Source organism: Leucopleurus acutus, assembly GCF_964270905.1.
Source record: "Leucopleurus acutus genome assembly, chromosome: 16".
Taxonomy (NCBI): domain Eukaryota; kingdom Metazoa; phylum Chordata; class Mammalia; order Artiodactyla; family Delphinidae; genus Leucopleurus; species Leucopleurus acutus.
The window spans coordinates 77,872,502-77,899,995 of record NC_139158.1 but is presented as its reverse complement, the minus strand read 5'-3'; the positions used below and the strand labels follow the sequence as shown (position 1 = coordinate 77,899,995).

At 47.5% G+C, this 27,494-nt stretch overlaps 1 protein-coding gene across 1 annotated transcript in view; it reads left to right on the top strand.

Moving 5' to 3' along the window:
- The first annotated feature begins 5,394 nt into the window (after nt 1–5,394).
- The window catches only part of ATP9A (ATPase phospholipid transporting 9A (putative)), a 132,578-nt gene continuing 110,478 nt past the window's right edge, over nt 5,395–27,494 (top strand). The window contains exon 1 of the mRNA XM_082857433.1: nt 5,395–5,480. Within this exon, the coding sequence (XP_082713559.1) occupies nt 5,413–5,480 (68 nt within the window). The 5' untranslated portion in view covers nt 5,395–5,412. The remainder of the gene's footprint in view (nt 5,481–27,494) is intronic.

Here is a 27,494-nt window from a genome sequence, read left to right as displayed (position 1 = left end):
GCTCTTGGCATCCATGGAAATTCAAGACTTTTGCCTAAAAAAATCCAAAACACCAAAAACCCCCAGGTCCTTCCTTATCACTTTTCTGTGACTAATTCCAACTTTTTTTTTTAATCCAACTATTTCTAAATAAAAGAAAAATGGAGAATTAGCTAAGCTAGGCCAAAATGAGGATAAGTAAGTAAATTTACCTCTCAGAAGTGGACTTTGCAGTCGTGGTATTAAGGTAAGACCCAGCAAAGGTGTTTAAAAGAAGCGTCAAGCTCTGCACTTCAAGGTCTAAATATGTGACCTTTCTGGGAGAAGAATGAACATCCCAAATGACTTGTGCTTCTTCCCCTCTCTTCAGCTCCCCTGTCATTTCCCACCCTCCCACCCTTTGTAAACAATCTATTGTTTTAAGGAAAGAAGTCAGTTGAAAGAAATACCAGTGTTCTAAAGACAAGGAATGGAACTAAGGATACCAAGGTTTATTTTATCCTGAAGGGATAATTGTGGGTCCTTAAATTAAAAACAGTGAAACTAATGACCTTCTCTGGTGGTAAGTGCTGTAGGGATACCTGGAATAGAAGGGAATTGCTTAGCGTTGCCAACTTTTTATCAAGAAAGAATGATAAACAAAAGCACAATATCTCTTTCACATTGCCGTGTTCTGTTATCCACATGGCATTTTGCACTCTCTGAAATGTTTGCTTGTTTATTTTCTGTCTATCCTGTTGAAATATAACATTTTAGAAGGGGAAAATCAGGACTCCTACAAATGTAAAATGAATGTGTCTAAGATTGTATCAAGAGTTTTACAACTGATTGAAAGGAGAATTGAAAGAACTCCCCAATTTCAGGCAATCAGGAAAGTTGAAGTGAATTTACATAAAGATGCAAAAAATGGTCAGTATCCACAGGGCTAGAATCAACTGCATTCCATTGGACAAAGTTCATTTGCATTTCTATGGAGAAGAATCATTTGTGTTCCTATTGGGTTTTCTGCAAGTTAGAGAGTTGTAAGAGAGCTCAAAGACAAGGAAAGACACAGGTAACCCGGAAGAGTGTGCTAGACGGGTCATCTGGTCATCTTGCTGAAGAAGACCAGTCTTTTCTTACCTCTAGGAACCAGCAGAGCCCCCAGCCCTAGGCAGCAGGGATCGTGTGTCTCTTAACTGTATCCCCAGGGCCTGGAATATTGTAGGTCCTTGGTGAAGATGACTTGAATGAATTGTTCAGGGGTGTTTTCCCTAAACTTCCTCTGTCTTTTTGGAGGTAAAAACAGTACCCTACAAACAAAGTAATGTTACTAAATCCTAGCTAGATATAGGTGCTTGTGGAAAGCACTTACAAAGTTCTTTCCCCAAAAAGGGGGAGTGGGACGATAAGATTAGTGTTAGAGACACAGTTTTACTAGAGATTTAGAAATGATTTAACATCACATTCTAGCCCAGTGGGTCTCAACTAGGGACATTTGCCCTCCAGGGACATTTTGCAGTGTCTGAAAACATCAGTGGAGGCCACAACCAGGGAGAAGGGGGTGAGCTGCTACTGGCATGTAGTGGATAGAGATGAGGGATGCTGCTAACCATCTTACAATGCACAGGACAGCCTCTCACAGTAAAGAAATATTCAGCCCTGATGTCAGTAGTGCTGAGGCTGAGAAACTGTTTTAGGGACTACCTAAACGAATGCATTCATTCAGAGAGAATTCATTCAGAGAGAAGATTCTAGGCACCAAAAGAACTTCTTCTCTCCCCAGCCTGAGTTTACCCAAAACATTTTCATTAAGTCATTGTTCCTGTTTTCCCTGACTCTGTTTCACCCATTAGTGCCCCTGACTTCATGTCCTCTTACCACCAACACTCTGTAAACAGCTGCAGCCAGCTTGGTGATCCATGAAAATGAGGGTTCAGCGTGGGCTGGACTGAGTCTCAAGATAGATTATGGTCTGGGCCCAACATCTGTTGGTGAGGTTGGGTGACCTCTGTGGGCCTCAGTCTCTCTGATTTCTGGAAACAAGAGGCTAGACTAGGTTGGTTTACCTGTCAAAGATCTTTCTGCTCCAGCTTTCTAGGGGTCAGTGGCTTCTTGTACCTGGGTCCTCTTGGATGGAGATGGCTGTCAAGGGCCACAAAAGGGGCTGCTCCTCAGAAGGCAGGACCTGAGGTGACCACTCCTAGGACCACAGGGAGAAGAAGGCAGGGCTGGGCCCGGAAGAGGGATGCTGTGCCCCTCCTCCCATCCTCATGCCATCACTGCCCCAGCTCTGCTGCTCTCCCCACAGGCTCTCTGCTATCTCACGCAAGCATCTGGATCTCTCTCAAGAAGAGATAAAAGCCTTTAAGTGCCTCCTTTCCTGAGGGATTGCCTTGCTGGAAGGGAGTCTTTTAAAGGGTTTTCTGTATTGATTATAAAAGTGCACTGAAAGAAATTTGGAAAATGCAAAGGCAATAAAAATCGCCTCTTTTCATATGAAAATGTTATTACCTTTGGAGACTGAGGGGGCTCTTTGGTCTTTTAAAAATGTATTTACTTAAAGAAAGACATTGTAAAAGTGATACCTGTTCACTAGAGAAAAAGCAGAAAGTATAGACAAAACATAAAATTTTAAGATCCACTTGGATGTACCACAGTAATGCAAAATGTTAATAAGGGAGACTGCTGGGTTTGGGGTGGGGGTGGATATGAGGTGAGGTGGGTATGGGATGGGATATGGAGCTCTCTGTACTAACTACTACAAAAAAAAATCTAGTGACTGAATTATATTTCAAATATCTACCTAGAATCTTTTTGTCCAGAGACCACCATTTGATAACACTGTGGTGTTCTTTCTTTAATTAGGAAAAAAAATAATATTCATTGTAGGAGGAGGACGAGAAATTGTAGTAGCTAACCTTGATGAGAATTGACCTTGTGGCATGCGCTGCACTAAGTGCTTTACATGTTCCTATTATTGCCCTGAATTCTTCCAACAATCCTGAACTGCCCACATTCTCCCTCTGCGTATGCACTCTTCGAATTGCTTTATGTACATGATTGGCTCATTTAACCCTTCCAACAATCCTCTGAGGCTGGTACTATCCCCATTTTACAGATGAGGAAACTGAGCCTCAGCAGTTTGTAAGTTGCCTCTGGTTCTACAGTTGGGAGATGGTGGAAGTGATACAGGATTTCAGATGAGGGAGCCACTATTATTACTGCATATTCTAGACAATGAGGGCACAGCCTGACAAGGGTGGCCACAGGTGGGCTCCACAAGGAGCAGAGGGAGCTGGAAGATATTTGGAATCAGGATTAATAGGTACCTGGAAATGTCATGATAACTGAATCCGTTGGTCACTGGAGGGCATTTTTCCTGCCTTCTGGATCCGGAAAGACTGGGCCTGGGAGCCCAGCTGAGTTCCTTACTAATCACGTTGCTTTGTGCAGGCCACTCTGAGTTTCTGTTTCCTCACCTGTGAAATGGGTGTGACCATTTAGACTCAGCTGGCAGGGCTGGGAGGATTAAATGTGGGACTCCACGTGTGTTTTAGGTGCTTGATTAAAACAAGAGCTCAGAAAACAAAACAAAACAAAAGAAAACAAGAGCTCAGGGCTTCCCTGGTGGCGCAGTGGTTGAGAGTCCGCCTGCTGATGCAGGGGACACAGGTTCGTGCCCCGGTCCGGGAAGATCCCACATGCCGCGGAGCGGCTGGGCCCGTGAGCCATGGCCGCTGAGCCTGCGCATCCAGAGCCTGCGCTCCGCAACGGGAGAGGCCACAACAGTGAGAGGCCCGCGTACCGCCAAAACAAAACAAAACCCCCCAAAAAACAAGAGCTCACATTTACTGAACACCAGCTGTGTGGGAACTTGGATTAAAGGGCCACAATCTCTTCGGTCTTGTCTGTTACCTTCTGTGGCAGTGGAGTGGAGAAAGGGGTCTGAGGTGGGTGGGGTTTGAGAGGGGACCTTAGGGGAGCAGGTGGGAGGGGGTGGGGCCTCCTCTGATGCCATAATTGGTGGGTCAGGATGTTTACATTTCCTCCACTCAATGAGCCTTTACTGAGAGTTGACTGTGTGTGTACCATGCCGGGCACCTAGCACTGTCCTAGGTACAGGACGCAAAGCAGACCGGGTCTGTTAGCCAAAGAATGCTGTTTTCCCTTCAAAGGTGCCATGCAGCAACGTCTAATGACATGCTTTTCTTGAGGAACTTCATCGGAACATGAGATAAGTCATACTTCTTGGTTTGGGATCCACTTCACCCAAGGCCCCAGACACAGACACTTGGTGGCTTTGCCCTTGTTCATCGCAAACAAAAGGCACCCGCATCCCGCATGAAATGTACTAGATGTGGCTACTTCAAAATTTCCTTCAGTTGCCGTAGGTTAGTTTACACGGTGTTACATTTTGAGGCTCTTTTACTACATATGGATTTTTAACTTCCTTCCCTCCTTCCTTCACCACTATTCATCTTCTTTCTGTTCTTAAAATTTTATCGAGTCCTTGGAAAGTTAGTGGATCCAGGACACTGTGCAGGAGAGGATGTAGGTGTACATGTTGGTCTGGGTGACTGAGAGGGGTATGTGTGTACCCAGAGGTAGGTGAAGGAGTGTGTGTGAGAACGAGGGTGTGCAGGTGCGTAAGTGCATGCTGTGATTGTGAATCTCAGGGGTCCAGGTGGGAGAGTGAGGGTAGGGGATGGTGAAGGATGGTGGGTAAGGGAGTCCGGAAAGCGGAGTGAGGTAGAGCGTGGGTCCCGGTGTGACTGTGATTCCTGGGGGCACACGTGTGTGAGGCCTGAGATCCAGGGCGGACAAAGGTGACTTATGGGCGTGAGTGTAGCAGGGTGTGTACGTGCAGGTGTACGTGTGTGATTGTGAAGGTCGGATGCTGGTGAGGAGTAAGCAGGTGAGAATGAGTGTGCGTGTGTGTGTGCGAGGGTCGCGTGTGAACGTGCAAGGGTGAGCACGTGAGAGGTTGGAGGCCGAGGGAGCGTGGCAGTGTGTGCGCGTGAAAGTGGTGTCGGCTGGGGGCGGGGATCGGGCGCGCGCGCGCACGGCGGGGCGTGGGCGGGGGGCGCGTGGCCGGGTGGGCGCGCGTGGGGGGCGCGCGGCGCGGGCCGGGGGCGGGGACACTGCGGCGGCGGCGGCGGCGCGGACACAGCCGGCCGCCCCCCGTGGCAGGCGCGGCGCGGGGTGAACGGGCGCGGCGCGTAGCTCGGGCCCATGGTGCGCCCGTGTCCGTCGGTCGGGCCGCGCGGGCGGCTCCGCGCGTGGCCCGGCGCTCGCGAGCTCGCCCCCTCGCTGCGGGCCCGGCCCGCCCGCTGCCGCCGCCTCCTCCCCCGGGGCGGCGCGGCGCCGGCGGGCGGTGGCGCGGAGGCCGGACCGGGCGGCGGCCCAGGCGGCGCGGGGGGCACGGCGGCCAAGGCGGGCGGCGCGGGCGACATGACGGACAACATCCCACTGCAGCCGGTGCGCCAGAAGAAGCGGATGGACAGCAGGCCCCGCGGCGGGTGAGCGGGACCCGGGGCTGGCCGCCCTCCTTTGTCCGCGCGCGGCCGGAGCCTGGCGCTCGGGCAGGGCGGGCCGGGCCTGACAGGTTGGCCGGCGCCATGAGCCGGTGGCCGGGCCTGGGAGGCCGGCGGGCGGGCGGGCGGGCTGGGAGGGAATTCGGCTCAGCTCCAGTTCCTGCCCGGGCCGCCGGCGCGATCGCGTCCCTTTTGGGCCCAAGCGCCCGGCTGCCTCTCACCGATGCCCACCTTCCTTTCGAAACCCCGAGAAGCCGGGCCTGCCCAGCGCTGTTTACACGCGCGTGGAATTGGGATCAGCCTTGCCTCTTAACCATTTTGTTTCCTGATTACTCCTTGTCGTTGTAATTACGATTCGGTTAGTATCAAACCTTGCTCTGCGCGTGGAGTCCTCGGAAGCCCGGATATGCTCAGTTTATTTGTCGGGGGAGACATGGCTTCCTCCGCAGACCCGCCGGGGGGGGGGTCCCCATCAGTGCCTCCGGGTCTCAGCCCCCAGATGGCCGCCTTCCCCTCCCGGCCCCGGCTGGACCCGAACTGGTAGCCGCAGGAGGGCGAGAAGGGTTCCTACTGGTCAACAGGAGACCCCCCCCACGGTTCCCCAGTTTGAGAGAAGGAGCCCCCTGGCAGGCGTAGGGGTTGCCACCTGCTGTGCCTTCCCGCATTGGCAGGCCCCTGGGCAGCCTGGTGAGGGTTTCCCTCACTTGGAGAGAGAGGACGGGAGGATGTTTTGCGCCCTGCCGTCTTCTTATTCGGAGGATGGCAATGACCTGTTGAGGTGTTAAGGGTCTGTGGCATCGCCTGCGACAGAGTTAGCTGGGGGGAAGGTTGAGGGGAGCTGGTTAAAATGCAGATTCCCCGGCCCCGCCCAGACCCGCCGATCAGTTCTTGGGGGTGGGACCTGGAAATGTGCATTTTCCGAGGCCGCCCAGGTGAGGCTGTTGTCGGGTGAAGGCTGAGAACCGCAGCTGGGCGGGGCCGGGCCTCTCGGACCCGCCCTTCCCTTTGGCGTCCTGTTCTCTCTGGGCCTTTTCCCTGTGGCGGCCGCTCTTTGCGGCGTCAGTTACTTGATGGAGCGGGTGAGGAGGGTGAACAAGTAGGCTGGCTTCACCAGGTGTCCGTCGAATTAAGAAAAATGAAGAATGCTGCCAGCTGCCATTTTGTGAGGTCTTTGTCCCTGTCTTCTTAAAGTCTTCCTTAAATCTCCCGGTGAGGAGTCCCCTTTGACAGAATACAGAGGAGGAAGCGAGCCCAGCGAGGTCGAGGACTGCTGGGAAGATGCTGCAAAATGCAGGTTGCGCTCGGGCTCTCTGACCCCAGAGACCGACAGCCCTCCACCCTTTCCTTCACTGTTCGCGCGCGTTGTAATCCTGACTGCTCAAGGCTAAAGAACGATAACAATTAACTTGAGCCGTGTGCCTGGCATAGTGCCTGATGTAATATACACCCTCAGTAAATGTTTTTTTCTCAGTGTTTTAATGAATTAATATGATCAGTGGACTCGAAGATCCTCTAGTTATTAATTTGTGCCAAAAACAATTATAAAATGGTGTGTGTGTGTGTGTGTGTGTGTGTGTGGCTGTGTGTGGCTGTGTGTGGCTGTGTGTGGCTGTGTGTGTGTGTGGCTGTGTCAGGTGTCTGGGGTGCATATACGAATTAAACAAGCCCTGACCACAGGTGCCTGCCTCCTGACCCTGCATTGGAATCACCTGGGCAGCTTAAACAATTACCATCCCTGCCCCATTTTAGACCTTTGAAATAAGAGTCTGGGGTGGGACCTGGCTATAAGCTGCCCTGATGATTTTAATGCGCTGGCGTAGTTGAGAACCTCTGATTCAGTGCATGAGAGAAAAATGCAAATAATTATTTAAAAGTGATGATTACCATGATAGAAATATGCAGCGTTGATACAGGGGCCTAGAGGGAGTGGTGCCGACAGTTGGAAAAAAAAAAAGATTTCTGTTTGTTATTGGCATGGAAGATCACTCCTTTAGAATTTGCCACTTTGGAACTAATTGATTTCCTAAACAGTGACGTGGATTCAAATTCAACTCAGGTATCTGGAATTCCAGGTATGTGCGTATATGTTCTAGTATTTAATCTGCATTTTTAGGAGTAGCCTTGTCAAGTTGCGGATCTCGGTGTTGGGAAGCACTTTTGGAAGCACAGAGAGATGGAAAGGCTTCCTGTAGTTTAAGGTGGGGGGGGCAGGGGGGAGGTAAAGGAATAAGAAATATATGTGATGGGTCAGACTCTGCTGGGCACTTGAGATAAATGGCTGTGTTTAAATCCTCATAACAACTGTGTGAATTTTGGGAGTTAGTTTCTTCATTTTATAGACAGGGAAACTAAGATTCAGTGACGCTAAATACTGTGTTGGAGGTCATAGGGATACTCAGTGTGAGGAGGTGGATCAACTCTTTTTACCTAATGGCTCAAAGCTGTAGGATGGTTGGGGGATTTTGTGGTTAAAAAACCAAAAACATAGGTGCCACAGGTCCCAGGAGACAGAGTATAATTAATGCTGGGGTCACTCAGCATATGTCACCAAGACATGCAGTTTATTTGCTGGAGGAATCCCGTGGACCCAGAGCTCTTTTCTCTCTTGAGAAAGTTACCACATTCTGATGTTGAGAAAACTATTACAGTGGTTTTGTTTGGACACAAGGCATTTGCCTCACGTTGCTGGAAACCATTTTTCTGACATGTGCTTTCCTTCTGGCTAAATGAAGTTCTCCTCTTGGTGAAACACAAGAGATTTGTTAAGAGCGTAGGCGTAGGATTGGAGAGCTGGGTGCAAGCCTGGGTTTTGCCACTCACTAGCTGTGTGACTTGGGGAAATTACTTTACCTTTCTGGGTCTCATTTTTTCATCTGTAAGGTGGGAGTAACAGTAATTATGTATACCTCCTAGGATTGTTTTGAGACTTAATCCGTGTTAAGTTTGGAACACTAAGTGCTTAGTACCTCCTGGGTCTTTACTGGGACAGATAGTGATAATTACGTCTTTGTGTAAGGTTTACTTTGGGGGATCTCCAGAACGCTCCTTTGAGAGGAAGGACCTTTGATGGTAGGAAGTAAAGAAATATTACTGACTTCATTGCTCCTTCCTGATCAAATCCAGGAAATGATTAACTACATAAACTATTCCATCCAGGTATGTAGACGCCCTGGTGTGATAGATATTGTCGAAAGCAGCTCTGGCAGAACTGAAACTTTGCCTTCTCTTAGTGATAATTGGGGGATTTGTGGCCAAATTGGACAAGGATGCTTTGATTTTTGATGTGTTTGGACTTGGGGCATTAGGAAGTGTTGGATGAACTGGGTTAAGAAAGAGCTGACTATTTAGGTACAGAGTCTATTTCAGCTTTTTTTTTTTATAGATAACTTTATTCAAGTATAATTTACATCACATAAAATACATCCACTGTTAATGTACAGCTCACTGATTTTTTTACAGTAGATTTATAGGGTTTGTGCAGCCATCCCCACGATCCAGTTTTTGAACATTTCCATCAGTCCCAAAAGTTCCCTCGTGCCTGTTCGCAGTTCATCCCAGGCTGTCACTGGTCTGCTTTCTGTTTTCATAGGTTTGCCCTTTCTGGAAATTTCGTATAAATGGAATCATAAAATATGTTGTCTTTGTATCTGCCTTTTTTCACAGCATTTTTTTTAATTTAAAATTTTTTAATACAATTTTTAAAGGTTACTTTCCATTTACAGTTATTACAAAATATTGGTTATATTCCCTGTGTTGTACGGTACATCCTTGAGCTCATCTCACACCCAGTAGTTTGTACCTTTTGCTCCCCAGCCCCTATTTAGCACCGCCCACCCCCCACTGGTAACAACTAGTTTTGTTCTCCATGTCTGTGAGTCTGCTTCTTTTTTGTTAGCACAATGGCTTTAAAGTTCCTTTTTATTGCTTAATAGAATTCCATTGTGTAGATATACCATATTTTGTTTATCTGTTCACCAAGATGGACATTTGGATTATTTCCAGTATTTGACTATTGTAAATAACACTGCTAAGAACATTCAAGTCTTTGTATAGACATATGCTTTTATTTCTCTTGTCTACTGTGAGGTTTTTTTTTGGCTGCGTTGGGTCTCTGTTGCTGAGCACGGGCCTTCTCTAGTTGCGACGAGCGGGGGCTACTCTTCGTTGTGGTGCGCGGGCTTCTCATTGCCGTGGCTTCTCTTGTCGTGGAGCACAGGCTCTAGAGCACAGGCTTCAGTAGTTGTGGCACATGGATTTAGTAGTTGTGGCTCGCGGGCTCTAGAGCGCAGGCTCAGTAGTTGTGGCGCACGGACTTAGTTGCTCCGCGGCATGTGGGATCTTCCCGGACCGGAGCACAAACCCGTATCCCCTGCATCGGCAGGCGGACTCTCAACCACTGCGCCACCAGGGAAGTCCGGCAGGTGGATTCTTAACTACCGTGCCACCGGGGAAGTCCCAGACCACTGTCTTTTCCCTCCTGTGCCTCAGTTTCCTCTTCCGTAAAGTGGCGACATAGTAAGAGCCCATGTGGTCGGGCATCATGTATGCAGAGGAGATATGAGCCCTCAGAGAACGCCAGAAATTGTTCTTTGCACAGCCTGGAAGAGGGACCAAGCCTCATGCGGACTCTTGCACTGGGTAACACGATCTCCTCGTCTTTCTAGAACTTTGTAGAGAGTCTGGTTGAGTAAGAACTCTGGCCAGAAAATGGCCACAGAGGACTCGACTCTGCCAGAAGCTCTCTCAGACCTCAAATGACTAAATCTGTAGTGGCAGGGCTGCTGCAGGCCACGTGCTCCTTTGCAGAGGTGCTCACGCCACGCCAGGACGAGGGTGCAGCAGTGATGTGAATTCACTGTTGATGTGGACGAACAGTGCCCGCGTAGGGAGTTCTTTATACAGATGTGTTTATTCAGTGGGAAGTTCTGAACTTTTGATTGAAGCTGTCACTTCTGATTTGTGATGTTAAAATGCCTGTCTCTGTTGACATCATGGAGGGTAGTATTAGGTATACAGTACAGTTGATTCTCATTACTTGCAGTAGTTTTGTTCTGTGAAGTCCCTGCCAGCACTGAATTAGCGAACAGTGAACCACAGCTCCTGGGGGAAATATAGGGTTAGGTTCCTGCGAGCCTTGGGTTACAACATTTCAGTCGACTGATCAGTAGAGAACCCTGTGTTACGTATATTTCTGTTGAAAGACGTGGTATTTAAACATATTGTTGGTTCATTAACACTGAGCTCATGACCAACAGCACTGCAGCTCATGCCTTGAAGGAAGCTTATATGTAACACATGTGTTTTTCTCCATGAGGCACATCACAGGCGTCTTGCTCTTAGGAACGCTGACAGTGCTGGGACCATTTTAAACAGTGATAATAGATAACAAAAAGCACAGAAATGCAGGACACATGGCACTAAACAGGCCATGAAGAGGACACTTTTGTACAGTATGAGAGCGGAGACGAGAAGGCAGATCCTCGCCCCGTTCAGCCTCAGCTGGGAATGTGTGTGGGTGACTCGGATGGTTTTTTCCACTCTGAGCATGTCTGTGAATGACCACGAGAGTGCTGTGAGCATGGATTTTTGAGGTTACGAATTGTAGGCAGTAGGTGAATTGGCAAAAACAAATATCACAAATCAGAAGGGTGGGCTGTATGTAGGGGTGCGTGTGTTTTCAGTGTCTTTCTGTTGGCACAGTGGACGTGGTATTAGTTTGCAGTCCTAATACCAGGTATTAATATTGGGGGGTGGGGTGTGTTGGGGGGAGCATGTAGGGGATTGTGCTGGTGAGTGAAATGCATAGACCCCAGCCCTTCCCCTCTCTGTGATGGAGTGGAGAGTTGCATTAACAGCTCTCTGCTCCCTCGGACGAGAACAGAGCAGGCGTTGGTAGCGGCCCATCAGGAAGTGCTCTGTGCGTCCTCTGCCAGCCCAGCTGCACTTGTGCCATCCACTTCCTGTTACAGAATCCCTGCCGTGGGCCCTCCCCTGTACTGACCAAACGCGGACCAGGTGCTCCCTGCCCATGCCAGGCACAGGCAGTGACACCAGATGTGAAATTACAAACCCAGGTGGAGATGCTGAAGGGTAGAGCGTGGATACAGGCGCCACTCTTGCCCGGGCTTCCCTGAGGAAGGCCAGTGAGCCACCTGGGTGCCAGTCCCTAAGGAAGCAGGGCGGCCATTTGACCTTGACCTCGGCCACCCATGCAACAAGTAGAAAGGAGGAGGCGGGGTGTCGAATGATCCGTCTTTGGACTTTGGGCTGTCACTTCTCAAAACAGAAGTTTCTTCTAATATCTCTACCCAGATGCACGTGATGGAAATCATTAACTAGGACTGGCCAGACTTGATGGCCACCTTTGGGAATGGACGTGAAGTGCCTGGAGCTTCCCTCCTAAAAGTGAGTGGACTTTGGTTTAATTTAGAAAGAAAAAGACTCGTTGTAACATATTTTTTGATGACTTTTACCTAAAGAGATAGAATGGTGCTGATTGTTTTTAAAGCTAGCGTCTTTTATTTATGTGACTTTGAAAGATTGATTGAGGTATTCAGAGCTTGGCCTGTGGGAAGCTTCGCCAGAGATCACTAGGTGGCTCATGGCCAAACATTGAAAGGTTAGCAAATATGTTTATAGTTCCTTCCGTTTGTGCCAAGTGATACTTGTTTTCTCTTTGTAGTAGTGACAGGAAGATTTCTTTTAGAATACATTTCAGTAAAAAACACAGAGTTGATTTAAAAGTATGAAGTCAGTAATAGCTCGGTAGGTTTGTAGAAGTGCCCACGTCATGCCTGACATTTAGGAAGTGGTGGCCTGTGCTCATAACATGGTGCTGTTGGTCTAAAAATATAATGTTATTGTTACAAAGGGGAAATAAAAGGGATAAGCTGGTTGTGCTAATAGATTAAAAATTCTTTTTTTAAAAAAATTATTTTATTGAAGTATAGTTGATTTGCAATGTTGTGTTAGTTTCTGCTGTATAGCAAAGTGAGTCAGTTATGCATATATATATTCTTTTCCATTATGATTTATTACAGAATATCGAATATAGTTCCCTGTGCTCTACAGTAGGACCTTGTTGTTTATCCATTCTGTATATAATAGTTTGCAGCTGCTAATCCCAAACTCCTGTTCCATCCCTTGCCCATCCCACCAACCCCTGAGCAACCGCAAGTCTGTCTTCTGTGTCTGTGAGTCTGTTTCTGTTTCATGGATAAGTTCATTTAGGTCATGTTTTAGATTACACATATAAACAATGTCATATGATATTTGTCTTTCTCTAAGTTATTCACTTAGTATGATAATCTCTAGGTCCATTCATGTTGCTGCAAATGGCATTATTTCATTCTTTTTTATGGCTGAATAATAACATTGTGTACATGTACCACATCTTCTTTATCCACTCATCTGTCGATGGGCACCTAGACTGCTTCCGTGTCTTGGCTGTTGTAAATAGTGCTGCTATGAACATTGGGGTGCATGCATCTTTTCGAATTATGGTTTTGTCCGGATATATGGCCCGGGAGTGGGATTGCTAGATCATATGGTAGTTCTATTTTTAGTGTTTTGAGGAACCTCCATACTATTTTCCATAGTGGCTGCACCAACTTACATTCCCACCAACAGTGTAGGAGGGTTCCTTTTTCTCCACACCTTCTCAGCATTTGTTATTTGTAGACTTAAAAATTCTTTTTATTTTTCCAAGTTGTCCATGAAAAACATGATTTATTAAAAAATTTTTTTTGCGGTACGCGGGCCCCTCACTGTTGCGGCCTCTCCCATTGCGGAGCACAGGCTCCGGACGCGCAGGCTCAGCGGCCATGGCTCATGGGCCCAGCCGCTCCGTGGCATGTGGGATCTTCCCGGACTGGGGCACGAACCCGTGTCCCCTGCATCGGCAGACGGACTCTCAACCACTGCGCCACCAGGGAAGCCCAAAAACCATGGTTTTTAAACGATGGTTAGTTTACCCAGTTCATCTGGGACCTCATCGTTGCTTTAATCATTGTCTAAAGTTTGTGGGAGGTTTGTGGGAGAGGACAGTTGGAAGGGGCCCCATGGAAAGAAAGGCTTCTTGTGTGAATTGGAAAGCTGGGTGGGCTGGAGACTATTGCCTTCTTCCAGTTAGATCTCTGTGGCATTTGCCCAGTGCCAGGGAAGAGCCTGCTGGCTGCCCTTCCTGAGGAAGAAGACGCCTGTGGAGGGAACGGGGCCTGGTAGGCTCTCCCCCTCTTTGCTGGGCCATCTGCTGTGACACAAGATGAGGTAGGGTTTGGCCAGTGTAGACCTCAGGGATCCTCAGCCTCAGCACTATTGATATTTTCGGTTTGACAGTTCTCTGCCTTGGGAGCCTGTCCTGTGCACTGTAGGATGTTGGGCAGCATCGCTGGCCTCTACCCACTAGATGCCAGTGGCACCCTCCCCCCAGTTGTGACAACCCAAACTGTCTCCAGACATTGCCATGTCCCCCGGGGGGTGGGAGGAGTAGGCGTGGGAAGAATTGCAGCTGTTAGGACCCCCTGGATGAGTGGAATGTGTACACTCTATGAAAAGCCATGCCCCTTACTGTCCTTAAGGTGACTCATCCTGTCTTTAAAAAAAAAAAAAGAAAGAATGAAAAAAGAAGAACCTGCTGGGCAAGAGATTCATGTTTAGATTATGTTCTTAACTCTGAGTTCAGCTGCTCATTTAGCAGCTAAGGAAGTCTTGAGCTGTTGGAAGAAAGCATTTGGGAAGTGTCATGGGCTGACGTGTGTCCCTCTCCAAATTTACACGTTGAGGTCTTAACCCAGCACCTTAGCAAGTGACTGTATTTGGAGACAGGGCCTTTAAAGAGATGATTAAATTAAAACGAGGCCATTACGGTGAGCCCTTAACTAATCTGAGTGGTGTTCTAAGAAGAGGAGATTAGGACACGAAGAGAGATACCAGGCATGAGAGGAAAGCCCATGAGGACACAGGGAGAAGGTGGCCGTCTGCAAGCCAAGGGGAGAGGCCTCAAGAAGGTAACAAATCTGCTGACACCTTGATCTTGGAGTTTCCAGACTCCCAAGCTATAAGAAGATAAATTTCCAGTGTCTAAGCCCCCCGGCCTGTGATATTTTCTTATGGCAGCCTGAGCAGGCTAATATAGGAAGCATCGTGTGGTTATTTTGGTAGGTGAGGAATCTCTCGGTGTTTTTAGTAAACCTTTATTTTAGACCGATGAGTTCTTCAGTGCTTTTCTTTAGACAGTCCGGTCTCAAGAATTCTCCATAAGCAAAGAGTTCTCCATGTTGCAAAGTCATGTCCACTAGAGCTGAATGCCACCCCCCACCCCCCTGCAACCTAAAACACGTGCCACATGCTCCGTAAGGTGGAGGTGCTGTCCCCAGATGTTTCCTTTTGCTTAAAGAGTTTACAGGGGTCACATTTCAGGTTGTGCTTTGGATGGTTGGTTTGTTAGTTCTTGTCACTTGGATTGTGCTAGATTAATTTGATGAGAATTATAATAGTTGCTGCCCCCTATTGTGTGCTGATTAGGTGTCCAGTGCTCTTCTAAGAGTTTTACGTGGACCATCCCATTTCATCCTCCTGACAGCCCTACTTTACAGGTGACAAACTGAAGAACGGTTTTGGTTTAGAATTAAAAGCTCATTTCAGTTTTTTTGAAAGGCTCATTTTAATTTGAATTTTTGCAGCAAATTGTATATCTCAACCTGTCTCTGTGCCCTTTCCCATTTGAGTTTTCTTGTAATGGCCATTTAGAGGAAGGAAGAGGAATTGTGGGTTTGTGAGCCTTCAGTGGTTTGGAGGTAAATATGTGTGTACCCCATTGTTCCTGGTAGAAGCAGAGAGCAGAAGTGATGTGACAGAGGAAAATTCTGGAAACTTCAAATTATCCCAATCACTGTAAATCCATCAGAAGCATAATCTCTGTTTTCAGAGTTAGTTTCCATATTGATCCTTATTTTTTTTAATTCACTCTCTCTGTAGGAGAGACACTCATGCTAATGGCGGGGGTGGGGGAGTGCAGAACATCTATTTCTAAAATGTGTGTACTCACCCTGTAAAAGGAAGTGATTTGAATTTGAACACTTTTTAGCTTTTATACAATCAGTCCCCATGAAAGTGCAAAGAAAATTTAAAACTGGAGCACCTCCCCCGCCCCCATCCTCTCCCCTCTTTTCTGTTCTCCAGATTAAAGGCAGTCAGAGGCTCTCATACAAGGAACGATGCAACTGTGTCCGGGTAAATCGAAGGACTAGGTAGTAAACAGACAACACCACTTGTCCCACCTCGCAGGGTTTTTTTGCCTAAATAAGCTGCTTAAAAAACTATGCCTATGTACACATCCATGCGTGTATAGACACACACAGGAAAGTGCACAAATCATAAACACACAGCTTGATGAATTTTCATGAAGTGAACGCACTCCCGTAACTGGCAGCAGATAAACGGGCTCTGACCTCAGAAGCCTCCTCTTGCCTCCTTCCTCCCCCGCCTTGATCTGTATCCTGACTTCTAACAGAGATTGGCTGGGCCTGTTTTTGACCTTTAAGTAAATGCAGTCATGTAGCAGGTACTCACTCATGCCTGTTAATTCTTGCTCCATGTTTGATTCATAAGGGTTGACCGTGTTGCATGTTTATTGTGGTTTGTTCACTCCTGTCCGCCATGTGAAGTCAGAGTATGAATAAGTCATTGATCCTTGAACGATGAGGGGGAGGGGGTTAGGGGTGTCGACCCCCAACCAGTCAAAAATCCAAGTACTGGTACTGCTTGCTGTCTTTGCCTCAAAAACAAAGGAATTGATAAATGACTCACCCGAGAGCAGAAGCTCGAACAGTTTGAATAGAATAAGGGCTCAAACGCTCAAACGCTAGTGCTTTTCATTTTACATGTTGTGATCTCTAATCAAACACAAACTTTTCCCCGAACTTAGTTAATTTAAAGATGTGTAAAATGAAAATACAGGTACGTTATTTATCGAGAAAAATCCACATATAAGTAAGTGGACTGGTGCAGTCCAGACCCATGTTGTTCCAGGGCCAGCTGTATTCTGTGACCCCTCTATCCCATCTCTTCCTGATGGACAAGTGGGACGTTTCCAGCTTGAGGTCTCATGAATGGTGCTGCTGTGGACCTTCCTGAGCTTATCTTGAGGACATGTATTATGTGGCTTTGTTGGGCCCTTGGGGATATTGGTGTTTAGCTTTAGTAGAAATTGATAGTTTTCCAAATTGTACGAATTTGTGCTTCTCCACCCGGGAAAGTGCCAGATGCTCCACATCCTCGTCCACACTTGGTATTTGCCATTTTTCGCTTTAGCCTTCCTCGTGGGAGCATAGCAGTATCACAAGAAATGTATTAAAAAAATATTTATTTGGGGCTTCCCTGGTGGTGCAGTGGTTGAGAGTCCGCCTGCCGATGCAGGGGACACGGGTTCGTGCCCCGGTCCCGGAGGATCCCACATGCCGCGGAGCGGCTAGGCCCATGAGCCATGGCCGCTGAGCGTGCGCGTCCGGAGCCTGTGCTCCGCAACGGGAGAGGCCACAACAGTGAGAGGCTCGCGTACCGCAAAACAACAACAACAACGACAGAAAAACAGCAACAAAAATTTTATTTGAGAGAGGCTTCATTTTCTTGCTCTGAAGTCAAGTTTTAGACGTACAGGACAGCCACATCATGGGAACCCTGAACCTAAACGTGGCAAAACGGTCGCAGCACGGCAGCCTTGCCTTTCCGGCCAAGTACTCTCCTTTTATTTTTACTTTGATTTTATTTTGCCTCATGATAACTTTGCACCATAGCTCACACTAGCTCAAAGATTGCAGCCTCTGTCCTAACACAATTCCTTGTTTCTACCTTGATTCCTCCCAGTATATTCTGCAGCTTGATCTTTCTTTCCTTTCCTTTTTCTTTTTTTGCATTTCTTAGTTTTGATATTTTTTAATTGAGGTAACATTGGGTTGTAGCATTATGTAAGTTTCATGTGCACAACATTATATTTCTATTTCTGCGTACATTACAACCAAACACCCTCCTCTTGAGTAGTTTTCATCATAAGGGAAACAATAAAAAAGTATAAAATTTACTTTCTTTTAATTGTAAAGTGAGTGCATGTGTATTAAAAATTGGAGAACAGAGAAAACTGATGAATGAGTTACTGGTGTAACTTTCCCTTCAAAGGCAACCACAGTTAACACAAACCTTCTAGCATATGCTGTTTTCTTCCTGTCTTGTTTCCGTGTGTACATTGTTTGATGAATTATAACCATGTGTTTTTATTTCCTGCTTTTTTTTTTCATTCAGCATTTTAATGTAAGGCTTTTTTTGTATCATGATGTGCTCTTTAAATGACACTTTAAGTGGCAACATATTATTTCTTTGAGGAGACACCTTTAATTTACATAACCAGGGCCCTGTAGTTTTACAAGTTGATTCTTATTGTCACTTTATAAATATAATGTATTCATTCTGAATGCTGGCCCTGCAAAGCAGAGGCACGCCAAAGACACACAAAGGGAAAGTTGAGGGAGGCCCAGGCCTGGGTTATGGTGATCTCATGTTTGCTATTTGGCTGGAGATGCTCTCGTTTCAGTCCTCACTGCCTCCCAGCTGCTTCCTGCTGCATCACTGAGATTTCTTGTGTTTCCAGGCTGTTGCATTAACTGGGGCTGAGCCTTTGTCAGTCACTAATATCCCCTGAGCAGTACTGGGGTGTTTTGTGCCCAGTGATGGAACCAGGGGCCTGGGGGACCAGGGCTTGTTAGAGAACAGCCCCTGTACAGTCAAGCCGGAGACAGCTGCTGTGGCCCTGGAGGTACCTGACCCACTCAGAGCCCTCCCCAGCTCTGGGGCACCACACGGGACTTGTTTTTTTTTTTTTTTGGCTGCATTGGGTCTTCACTGCTGCACGGGGGCTTTCTCTAGTTGCAGCGCTTCATTGTGGTGCACGGGCTTCTCATTGCGGAGCACGGGCTCTAGGCTCGTGGCCTTCAGTAGTTGTGGCTCGCGGGCTCTAGAGCACAGGCTCAGTAGTTGTGGCACACGGGCTTAGTTGCTGCAGGGCGTGTGGGATCTTCCCAGACCAGGGCTCGAACCCCTGTCCCCTGCATCGGCGGGTGGATTCTTACCACTGCGCCACCAGGGAAGCACTCCACACGGGACTTTTAAACACTAGCATTTTATTTTTTCTAGTATAAAAGTAATAATTTCTGTTAAAGAAAACTACTGATTTCTCTTAGAGAAAGGTTAAAGATGCAGTAGCTAGAATTTAAAGCCCGACTTTCTATTAACATTTAGGTATGTTTCCTTCTGATCTATAATTTTATCGGATGGCTATTGGGTGACATTATTTTCGTTGGTTTTTGCTGTTAGAAATTAGAACTTAGTCTACAGAGGCTATCTTTCTTCTTTCTTTCTTTTTTTTTTAGCCACGCCATGGGGCACGTGGGATCTTAGCTCCCTGACCAGGATGGAACCCGCACCTCCTGCAGTGGAAGTGCAAAGTCTTAACCACTGGACCACCAGGGAAGTCCCTAGAGGCTATCTTGATGCATGAATTTTTGCTACATCTTGGACAATGAATTTCTGGAAGGGCTCTGCCATTTTACACCCCATGAAAGCCAGAATGGCCCTTGTTCCAGGGTTAGGATAATTTTGCCTTTTGCCTAGCGCAAACCCCCGAGATTAGGAAAGTTCAAAAAAAAAGAGAAAGAAGTAAAAACACATGCTTTCCTTTCTTTGTCGGCCACAGATCAGGCTTCCTGTTTATTAACGTGTGAGCCAGGTGGAGCTGGAGGGCAGTAGGGGCCTGTGGTCGATTAAGGACAGGCTGGCTCCGTGGTAACGCTAACGCTCTGTGGATGGACGGGGGGAACCGAACACCTCACAGTGGTGTGTGTTTGGTGGCTATGAGAGAGAACGGAGTCTGCAAGCATACAGTAAATGTTTGTTGAACGAATAAAAGGCTTTCTAGATCCAGTTTCTCTTGACAAAGCTGTGTGTAGACAACAGGGCCAAGGGCACGTCTGCTTCCCTGCAGAGGAGGGTGAGGGTTGTGGTGGGGTTGTTGGAGCCCAGGGTCACGTTCCCCTGCAGCAGCATCATTAGGAGAGGTGTGAAGTGCTCCCTGTGAGGGCCCTGCCACGCCTGAGCTGCCCTCGGACCAGCCCCTCAGCCCCTCTACCACCTGTTTCCAGAGGTAAACTCCTCCCAAGCGACAGGTGTTGTAACTTCTGGCGTCTTACAGGCGCCCTTGGAAACATCCCCCGTGGCCTTCCCGGGGGCTTGGTGCCAGAGCCACGCCCGGTGGGGCAGCGCCTTGGCGGGGCTGCAGCCCCGGTCTCCAGGGGAGCGCGGATGGAGCTGAGTCTGGTTAGGAGGCGAGTTCCCGGTGGAGGGCTGGCTCCCCGCCGCCTGGCTTGGCTGCCGGGCACCTTGAGGGGCTGAGAGCCTGGATTCAGGCACCGCTGCCTCTGTCCACGTTGGCCTCCTCCTCTCACTGGCTATATGACCTTGGGCGACAGAGTCCAGCTCTCTGAAAACGGGTGTGATGACAGTGCTGGGGGGGCGGGGTGTGAGGACTGAATGAGCTGATGCGTGTCAGGTGCTTAGATCCCAAGCGTGGGGCCCCCGGGAAGTACAGTAGCAGTGATGGCCGTTGTCAAGGATGACAGTGGGGTGGAGGGAGGAGCCATGCGGGCCTCGGCGGTGGCACTGGGGACCCTCCGTGTGTCCTGCTGCGTCTCTGTCATTGGGTTCCTCCCTAGGTGGTCGTCTGAACAATTCAGAGGTGGCTCTTGGAGTCTGCTGTAGTGTGAGGTCTTCAGGCGCCGGTTAAGAGCGATGGCTCTCGGGTCCACCTGCTGGACCCACAGCTGACTCTGCCCCCCACCAGCTGCAGGACTCTCAGTGTGGGAGGGGGGCGATGAGAGCGCCCACGGAATGGGGGTCAGGATCAAGGGAAGTAATTCACATGGACAGCCGGCACACGCTGAGCGCTTTATAGCTGTTCTCGCTTATTGTCCTGGTATCTGGGGAATTGCCTTCCATGTAATCATTCAGTTCTGTTCAGTTCTCTGGCATTCTGTGGGCTGCTGCTGGGTGCTGCCGCACCAGGCCTCTTCTAGAACCCGTGAGCAGATGGCCTAGTGAAAGTGTCCACATGTGAGTAGGGTCCCTGCACGCTGGGTGCCTGGGGCATGTGAAGGGATCCACGCAGAGCGACCGAGCACCTGCTGTATGCCAGGCCTGGGGTGGGAGGCGAGCAGTATCTGGTCTCTGACCCACAAGCTTGTGGCTGAGATTTAAGGCTGCAGACTGAGAGCTGTGTGCTGTTTGGGCAGCAGTGTGGGGTTTTTGGGTTTTTTTTTTGGTTTTGGTTTTAAATTTAAAAAGTTTAATCACAGGGTCACATAGTTCAGTATTGGTTTTTTTCTTATAAATTTATTTGTTTGTTTTTGCTGCATCGGGTCTTTGTTGCTGCGCGTGGGCTTTCTCTAGTTGCGGTGAACGGGGGCTACTCTTCGTTGCGGTGCGCGGGCTTCTCATTGCGGTGGCTTCTCATTGCGGAGCACGGGCTCTAGGCGCGTGGGCTTCAGTAGTTGTGGCTTGTGGGCTCTAGAGCGCAGGCTCAGTAGTTGCGGCGCACAGGCTTGGTTGCTCCGCGGCATGTGGGATCTTCCTGGACTACGGCTCGAACCCGTGTCCCCTGCATTGACAGGCAGATTCTTAACCGCTGTGCCACCAGGGAAGTCCCAGTTCAGTGTTAAAAGGTACAGAAGTGTGTACATTGCACACTCAGTCTCCCGCCCGCCCGCTCCGTTCACCTACCCTGTGCCCCTCTCCAGGCAACCACTCATCAATTTCTTCAGTGTTGTTCTGGAGAAACTTTAACCATCTACCAAAAAAAGTACAAGTATCTTATATCTATCTAGACAAACATGCATGGATGTTTCCCTTTTTTATTCAATTATTAGTACACCTTACACACTACAACCTAGTTTTTTCACTTAACAATACACCCTGGGCCTGTTCCATATCAGGACATAAAAAGCTTCTTTATTTAAATTTTTTCTTTAAAGTGGCTTAATTGGATTCCATCGAATAGATGTACTGTAAGCAGTTTACTACAGATGAGGTTTAGGTTATTTCTAGTTTGCTGTTACTAGATGTTATGGTGAATGGTCTTTATACCCATTTTGGAACATATGGAATATCTCGAAGGGGAATGGTTGGGTCAAAATGAATGTCCATTTGTAATTTTGATAGCTGTTGCCAGGCTTCCCTCCCTCAAGGTAACACTGATTTAGGCCCCTCCCAGCAGTGAAGGTGCCTGTTTGGCCATCCTGACCAAGCACAGGTGTTGTTAGGCTCTTTGATCTTCATCATCGTGCTAAGTAAAAAAATGATCTCTCAGTGTGGTTTTAGTTTTGCCTAGTACTTTAAAATTGAATCAGTTGCCAACATTTAAAAACTGAGTGTTTGCATCTCACAATCTTATGTTTTGTCTTTGTCTTGAAGAATTGGATGGTCTACTGTGCTGGGCTTATGTAGAATTGTATCCTGGTAGGATCTGGGGGCAGCTACTTCCTTCCCATGAGATCTGGTCTCCTCAGTGTGCCCCACCCCACTGGATCCTGTGTTTATTTTTGTTCATTTATTGTTTTCTGTTACTTTCTGGGCTTCTGTAGATTTGAGTTTGCCAGTCCTGGTCTAGAGAGAAACAGGTAAGTCTAAGGGAGAACAGAGCTGCTTCGTCTTCTCTTCGGGAATAACAGAGTTGGGTTTTGACGGATAAGTAGAAGTTGGGTGATGGGCTTGCCTGAGCAAGTCTGGTGTGGATGAGTCTTGTACAGGGGTTGGGAGTTGGAGAAAAATGCAACAGCCAGGGAAGAGCTAAAAGTGCAGAGTTCTGGAGCTCACCTGCCTTGGCTGCAATCAGTGGCTTGGCTGTGAGGACCTGGGATGAAAAGGTAACAGGGGTGAATTTGAGTTCATAATTATTGAATCGTGGGATTGGATGCAATGTGAGAGGTGTCATGTGCTCTGAGCAGAAAGAGACCAATAGGGGAAGACTTAAGGCCCGAGAAATAGGGAGAGGCGACAGTTTGCATCATCCGTGACTGCCCCCTACCCCAGAGAACCAGAGTTAACAGTTTGTGTGTGTGTGTGTGTGTATTTGTTTCCTAGTATTTTTTCCCATGCATATATCAGCATATATTATTTTGATTAAAATATAGCACAATAAATTGCTTATCTTTTGCTTGCTTTTTTCCTTCCGTTTTATCACTTGGATCTTGTCCTGCCAGTGTGTGTGTCTCTACCTTATTCTTTCCAGACTACAGCCCCTTGTACAGGGGTCTCGCTGTAATGGGCATTTGGTCATTTCCAGGGTTTTGCTCTCTCTCTTATTGCTGCTGCTGGCCTCCTAGTGCATTTCCCGTTGGTCACCAGCACCAATATTTGTGTCCTTCTAGGTAGACTTGCTAGGTCAGAGGACCTGAGCTTTACGGTTGAAGAAGTTGCTGCATCGACTTGGCTTTTTTCATTGGTAAACAGTAGTCCCACCTTATCTGAGCTTTCGCTTTCTAAGGTTTCAGTTACCCTTAATGAACCCGAAAATATGAAATGGAAAATTCCAGAAGTAAACAATTCATAAGTTTTACATTGTCCGCTGTTCCGAGTAGCATGATGAAATCTTGTGTCTTCCTTAGTCCTGCCCTGGACATGACTCATCATCCCTCTGTCCCGCATATCCTGCCAGTAGTCACTTAGATGGGTCTCCGTTATCAGATCAGCTGTCTCAGTATCACAGTGCTTGTGTTCAAACAACCCTTATTTTACTTAATAATGGCCCCGAAAAAAAAAAAAAATAATAATGGCCCCGAATAGTGATGTTGGCAATTCGGACATGTCAAAGGGAAGCTGTGAAGTGCTTCTTTTAAGTGAAAAGGTGAAAGTTCTCGACTTAAAGGAAAGAAAAGTCGTATGCTGAGGTTGCTAAGATCCACAGTAAGAATGAATCTTCTATCAGTGAAATTATGAAGAGGGAAAAAGAAATTCGTGCTAGTTTTCGTGCACCTCAAACCGCAAAACTTATGGCCACAGTGTGTGATAAGTACTTTAGTTAAGATGAAAAGGGCATTAAATTTGTACATAAGGTATTTTGAGAGAGACCATGTTCACATAACTTTTATTACAGTATATTGTTATAATTGTTATGTTTTATTATTGGTTATTGTTACCAATCTCTTACTGTGCCTAGTTCATAAATGAAACTTTATCACAGGTATTTGTGTATAGGAAAAACTCCGTGCTATCCTTAGTTTCATGCATCCCCTGGGGGGTCTTGGACCGTATCCCCTGTGGATAAGAGGGACAACTATAGTCTTGTTTCTTCTCCAGACAGTAGCATTCCTGTGGCCAGAGATACTTCAGACTTCAGTGAACTACTTCCTTCTTTGCATTCTTTCAGATCCTAGATTTTATATTCTCCCGGTTTAAAAAAAAAAAAAAATCTAGCCACTTCCCTGTTTCTAGAACAAAGAGTAAAAGTTTCCCTTCATACCTTCCCTTCCATTCCTTCCAGTCCCCCCACCTGCCCTCCAGGCATCTGTGTTTAACAGTTTGGGTTACGTCCTTCTAGACCTGCTGTCCAGTGTGGTAGCCACTAGCCGCATGTGGCTGTTTTCATTCATTAAATTAATGAACTAAAATTTAAAATGTATGTTTCCAGCGCTCACCAGCCATGTGTGGCTAATGGCTGGTGTGTTTGATGGTGTAGCTAGAGAACATCTCCCTCTGCACAGAAATGTCGGGGACAGTCCCGCTCTATAGCAGCATTCTCAGACTTGGGACGGTTGGCATTTGGGGCCAAATAATCCTCTGTGTGGGGCTGTCTTGTCCACTGTAGGATGTTTAGCAGCATCCCTGGCTTCTACCCACTAGATGCCAGTAGCCCTTCCCTTCCCTGGACTTGCAGTCATGACAGCCAAACATCTCTCTAGACGTTGCCAAGTGTCCCCAGGGGCAAATTCACCCCCTACCCCCGTTGAGAGCTACTGCTGCAGACTATTTTCTCTATATTGCTTTTTTTAAAATTGGGGTGTACTTGATGTACACTATGATACAAGTTTCAAGTGTACAACCTAGTGATTTACAACCTTTAAAGGTTGTACTCCATCTGTAGTTATTATATAATATTGGCTATATTCCCTGTGCGGTACAATAGTATATCCTTGTAGCTTACTTATTTTATACATAGTTGGCACCCCTTAATCCCCTTCCCCTGTCTCGCTCCTCCTCACTGGCACCCTCTAGTTTGTTCTCTGTATCTGTGAGTTCTCCGTGTTGCTTTTAATTTTCCTTTACATTCTTCCTGGATCTTTCCGGCGTCAACACTGAGACTCTAGCTTCCTGGACTCCGGCTTCAGGGAAGGTGGCTACGTCATGCAGGCAATTCAGCAAATATTTACTGAGTGCCTGCTGAGTGGCACCAGGGCAGAGATGATCATTTCTTTGGACGCCAGCTCCTTGTTGCAGTAGGTACGTTTTCCAGAAACATTGTTCCCTTGGCGTGCCCCTCGCTAATATTTGCTTTTCCTTGCATTTGGCCAGATTGTGTGAAAACACTGCACATCTGGTTGGCAGGCTATTGGCTATCGAAACCTTTGTTTTAGAGTCAAGTCGTAAGGAACTCCACTTTGGTTTCCTTTTGTTTAAATTGTGTAAGCTGGAAGCAGCATAAACGAGATTATTTCTAGCCTTACGTCTTAGCCTAGTTGAATAGCCGTTGCTATTCAGGTGAGAAAATTTTCATGTTTTCTTTTTTCAATCTGGAAAAATAACGTAAGAGAAATAAGATCTACTTTTAATTGAATGCCTGTTATGTGCTAGGCATTGTCTTACACCCTTTATAGATAAAATCCTCAGTCTTCGTAGTAATTCAGCAAGGCGGGTCTTACTGTCAATTTACAGATAGGGAAAGTGGGGATCACAGAAGATGAATTGTCCAAGGGCTCACAGCTGGTGTGGAACGGGGCTGGGATTTGCGCACAGGCCCGTCTGGTTTAAAAGCTGGTGTTTATTCCTCTAGCCCACGTGGTCCTGCTGTTGTGAAACTGAGACTCTTGCTTGTTACTTCTTTTTCAGCCTCTACGTTAATTTCTCGCACTCAGGGGTTCTATCTTGTAGCCCATCTCCCCAGCCTGTCTAGAATGCGGGATAGGAGTTAATTTGGGAAAGTGACAGCTCAGTTTGGTGTTGAGAAGCAACAGCAGGGTGACAGCTGCCACCCCACAGCTCCAGGCAGCTCCCCCTCTTGGACCTCCGGGGTGCTGACGTCCACCCCTGGACAGACGGGGTGTGGCGGCGTCGTGGGTATAAATCCAGATGTCGGGGGAGCCTGGCTGCCGCCTCTTCTGCTTTAACTGACCTGGGGGCCAGGGGAGGACTTCGTCACTTGTAAATTTGCCACCAAGCCCAAGGCTTCTACTGCAGGCCAGTAGTTCCCCAGATAGCAGGTGATGGCCCCAGGTGCTACAGTGATCCTGAGTAATTCACGGACAGGAACTAAATCACGTTGAGATGTAGAGCGAGACACTTCCTTTTTCAGTTTTCCTTCAATATTTTTAACCCTGTCAGGGCCCACTTTTGAATAGCAGAAGAAACTGGCCAGCAGGCAGCAGGCTGGGGGCTGGGAGCCACTGTATCTGGAATTTAGTAACGTTTGCTTCTCATATTGTGTTGATTTTGATGTTTACCTTCTATTTATGGCAAGTGATACTGGTTTTGCATTTATGATAGTGGTTACCTTTTAAGTTACCTTCTAAGACACATTTATGTACTGATAAATAAAATCCAGGTCAGGAGTTCTCAACCAGGGCACAACGGGCATTTCAGGCTGCATCATTCTTTGTGGTGGGTGCTGTCCCGGGCTTTGTAGGATGTTTAGTAGAATCTTGGCCACCTCTACCTACTAGATACCAGTAACTAACCCCCTTCTCCCTGTTGAGAATCGCTGATTTAAGGTATGCAAATTGAGGCAAACTTATGAAGTTAGAAGGTAGAATTAGTTGGATATGGTAGAAATCCCGTGTGTGTGAAAAGGGCTAAAGTTTGGGAAACTCTTTGGGCAAATTGCCTTCAGTTGTGGGGTCCACTTGCTGATGTTCCTGTGGCATTGAGGTTTGTTCAAGCGCGAGGAGGGAGGAGATGCCTTGAAAGAGCTGCTCTAAAGCAGCAGCGTCTAGTAGAACCTCTGCCATGCTGGAACGTTCTGCGTCTGCGCCGTCCAGTCCATAGCCACGGACCACCTGTGGCCGCGGAGCGCTGAGAATGTGGCTGCTGAGAATGAGGAATTTAACTCTTTTATTTAAGTAACTTAAATGTAAAGCTACCATGTTGGACATCACAGCTCTAAAGAGATCAGTGTGCAGACGTCAGGATGATAGACTGCAGGCTTTAAAAGCTTAGACGCGAAGACACACAAACCAACAGGAAAGCATCTTATTAAGTACGGCCCAGCCACGTGGCAGACAGGACTATCAGACAGGAGATTTGGGGCGGTGGTTAACTGCACCCACTTAACATTGGCTTTAGCAAAGTAAAATAAAACAAAAACCAATGTACTGGTGCCTAAGACTCGAGAAGCCCAGGGAACCGACAGACCTACACTCGCCCCCGAGGTGGGCAGGAGCCTCCTGTGGTCTCTGCATCCTCCTTGTGACTCCATTTTCAGGCAGACTCTCCCTAAACAGGAGCAAGGTGGCTTCCTGCAACTCCAGGCTTGTCTTCTGCCACCTTAACAACCCCAGGGTGAAGAGCATGTCTTTTCTGGAATTTCTAGCAAAAATCCCAGCCAGGCCTCTCACTGGCCCTTTCTCTGAGCCCATCACCATGCTGAGGGCTTGTGATGCCTGGAGCTCAGAGGTGGGGTTGGCCTCGGCTCAGTCAGGTGGAAAGATGGAGGGAAATGGACTTACTAAATTATAACTGTAGGCTATAGAA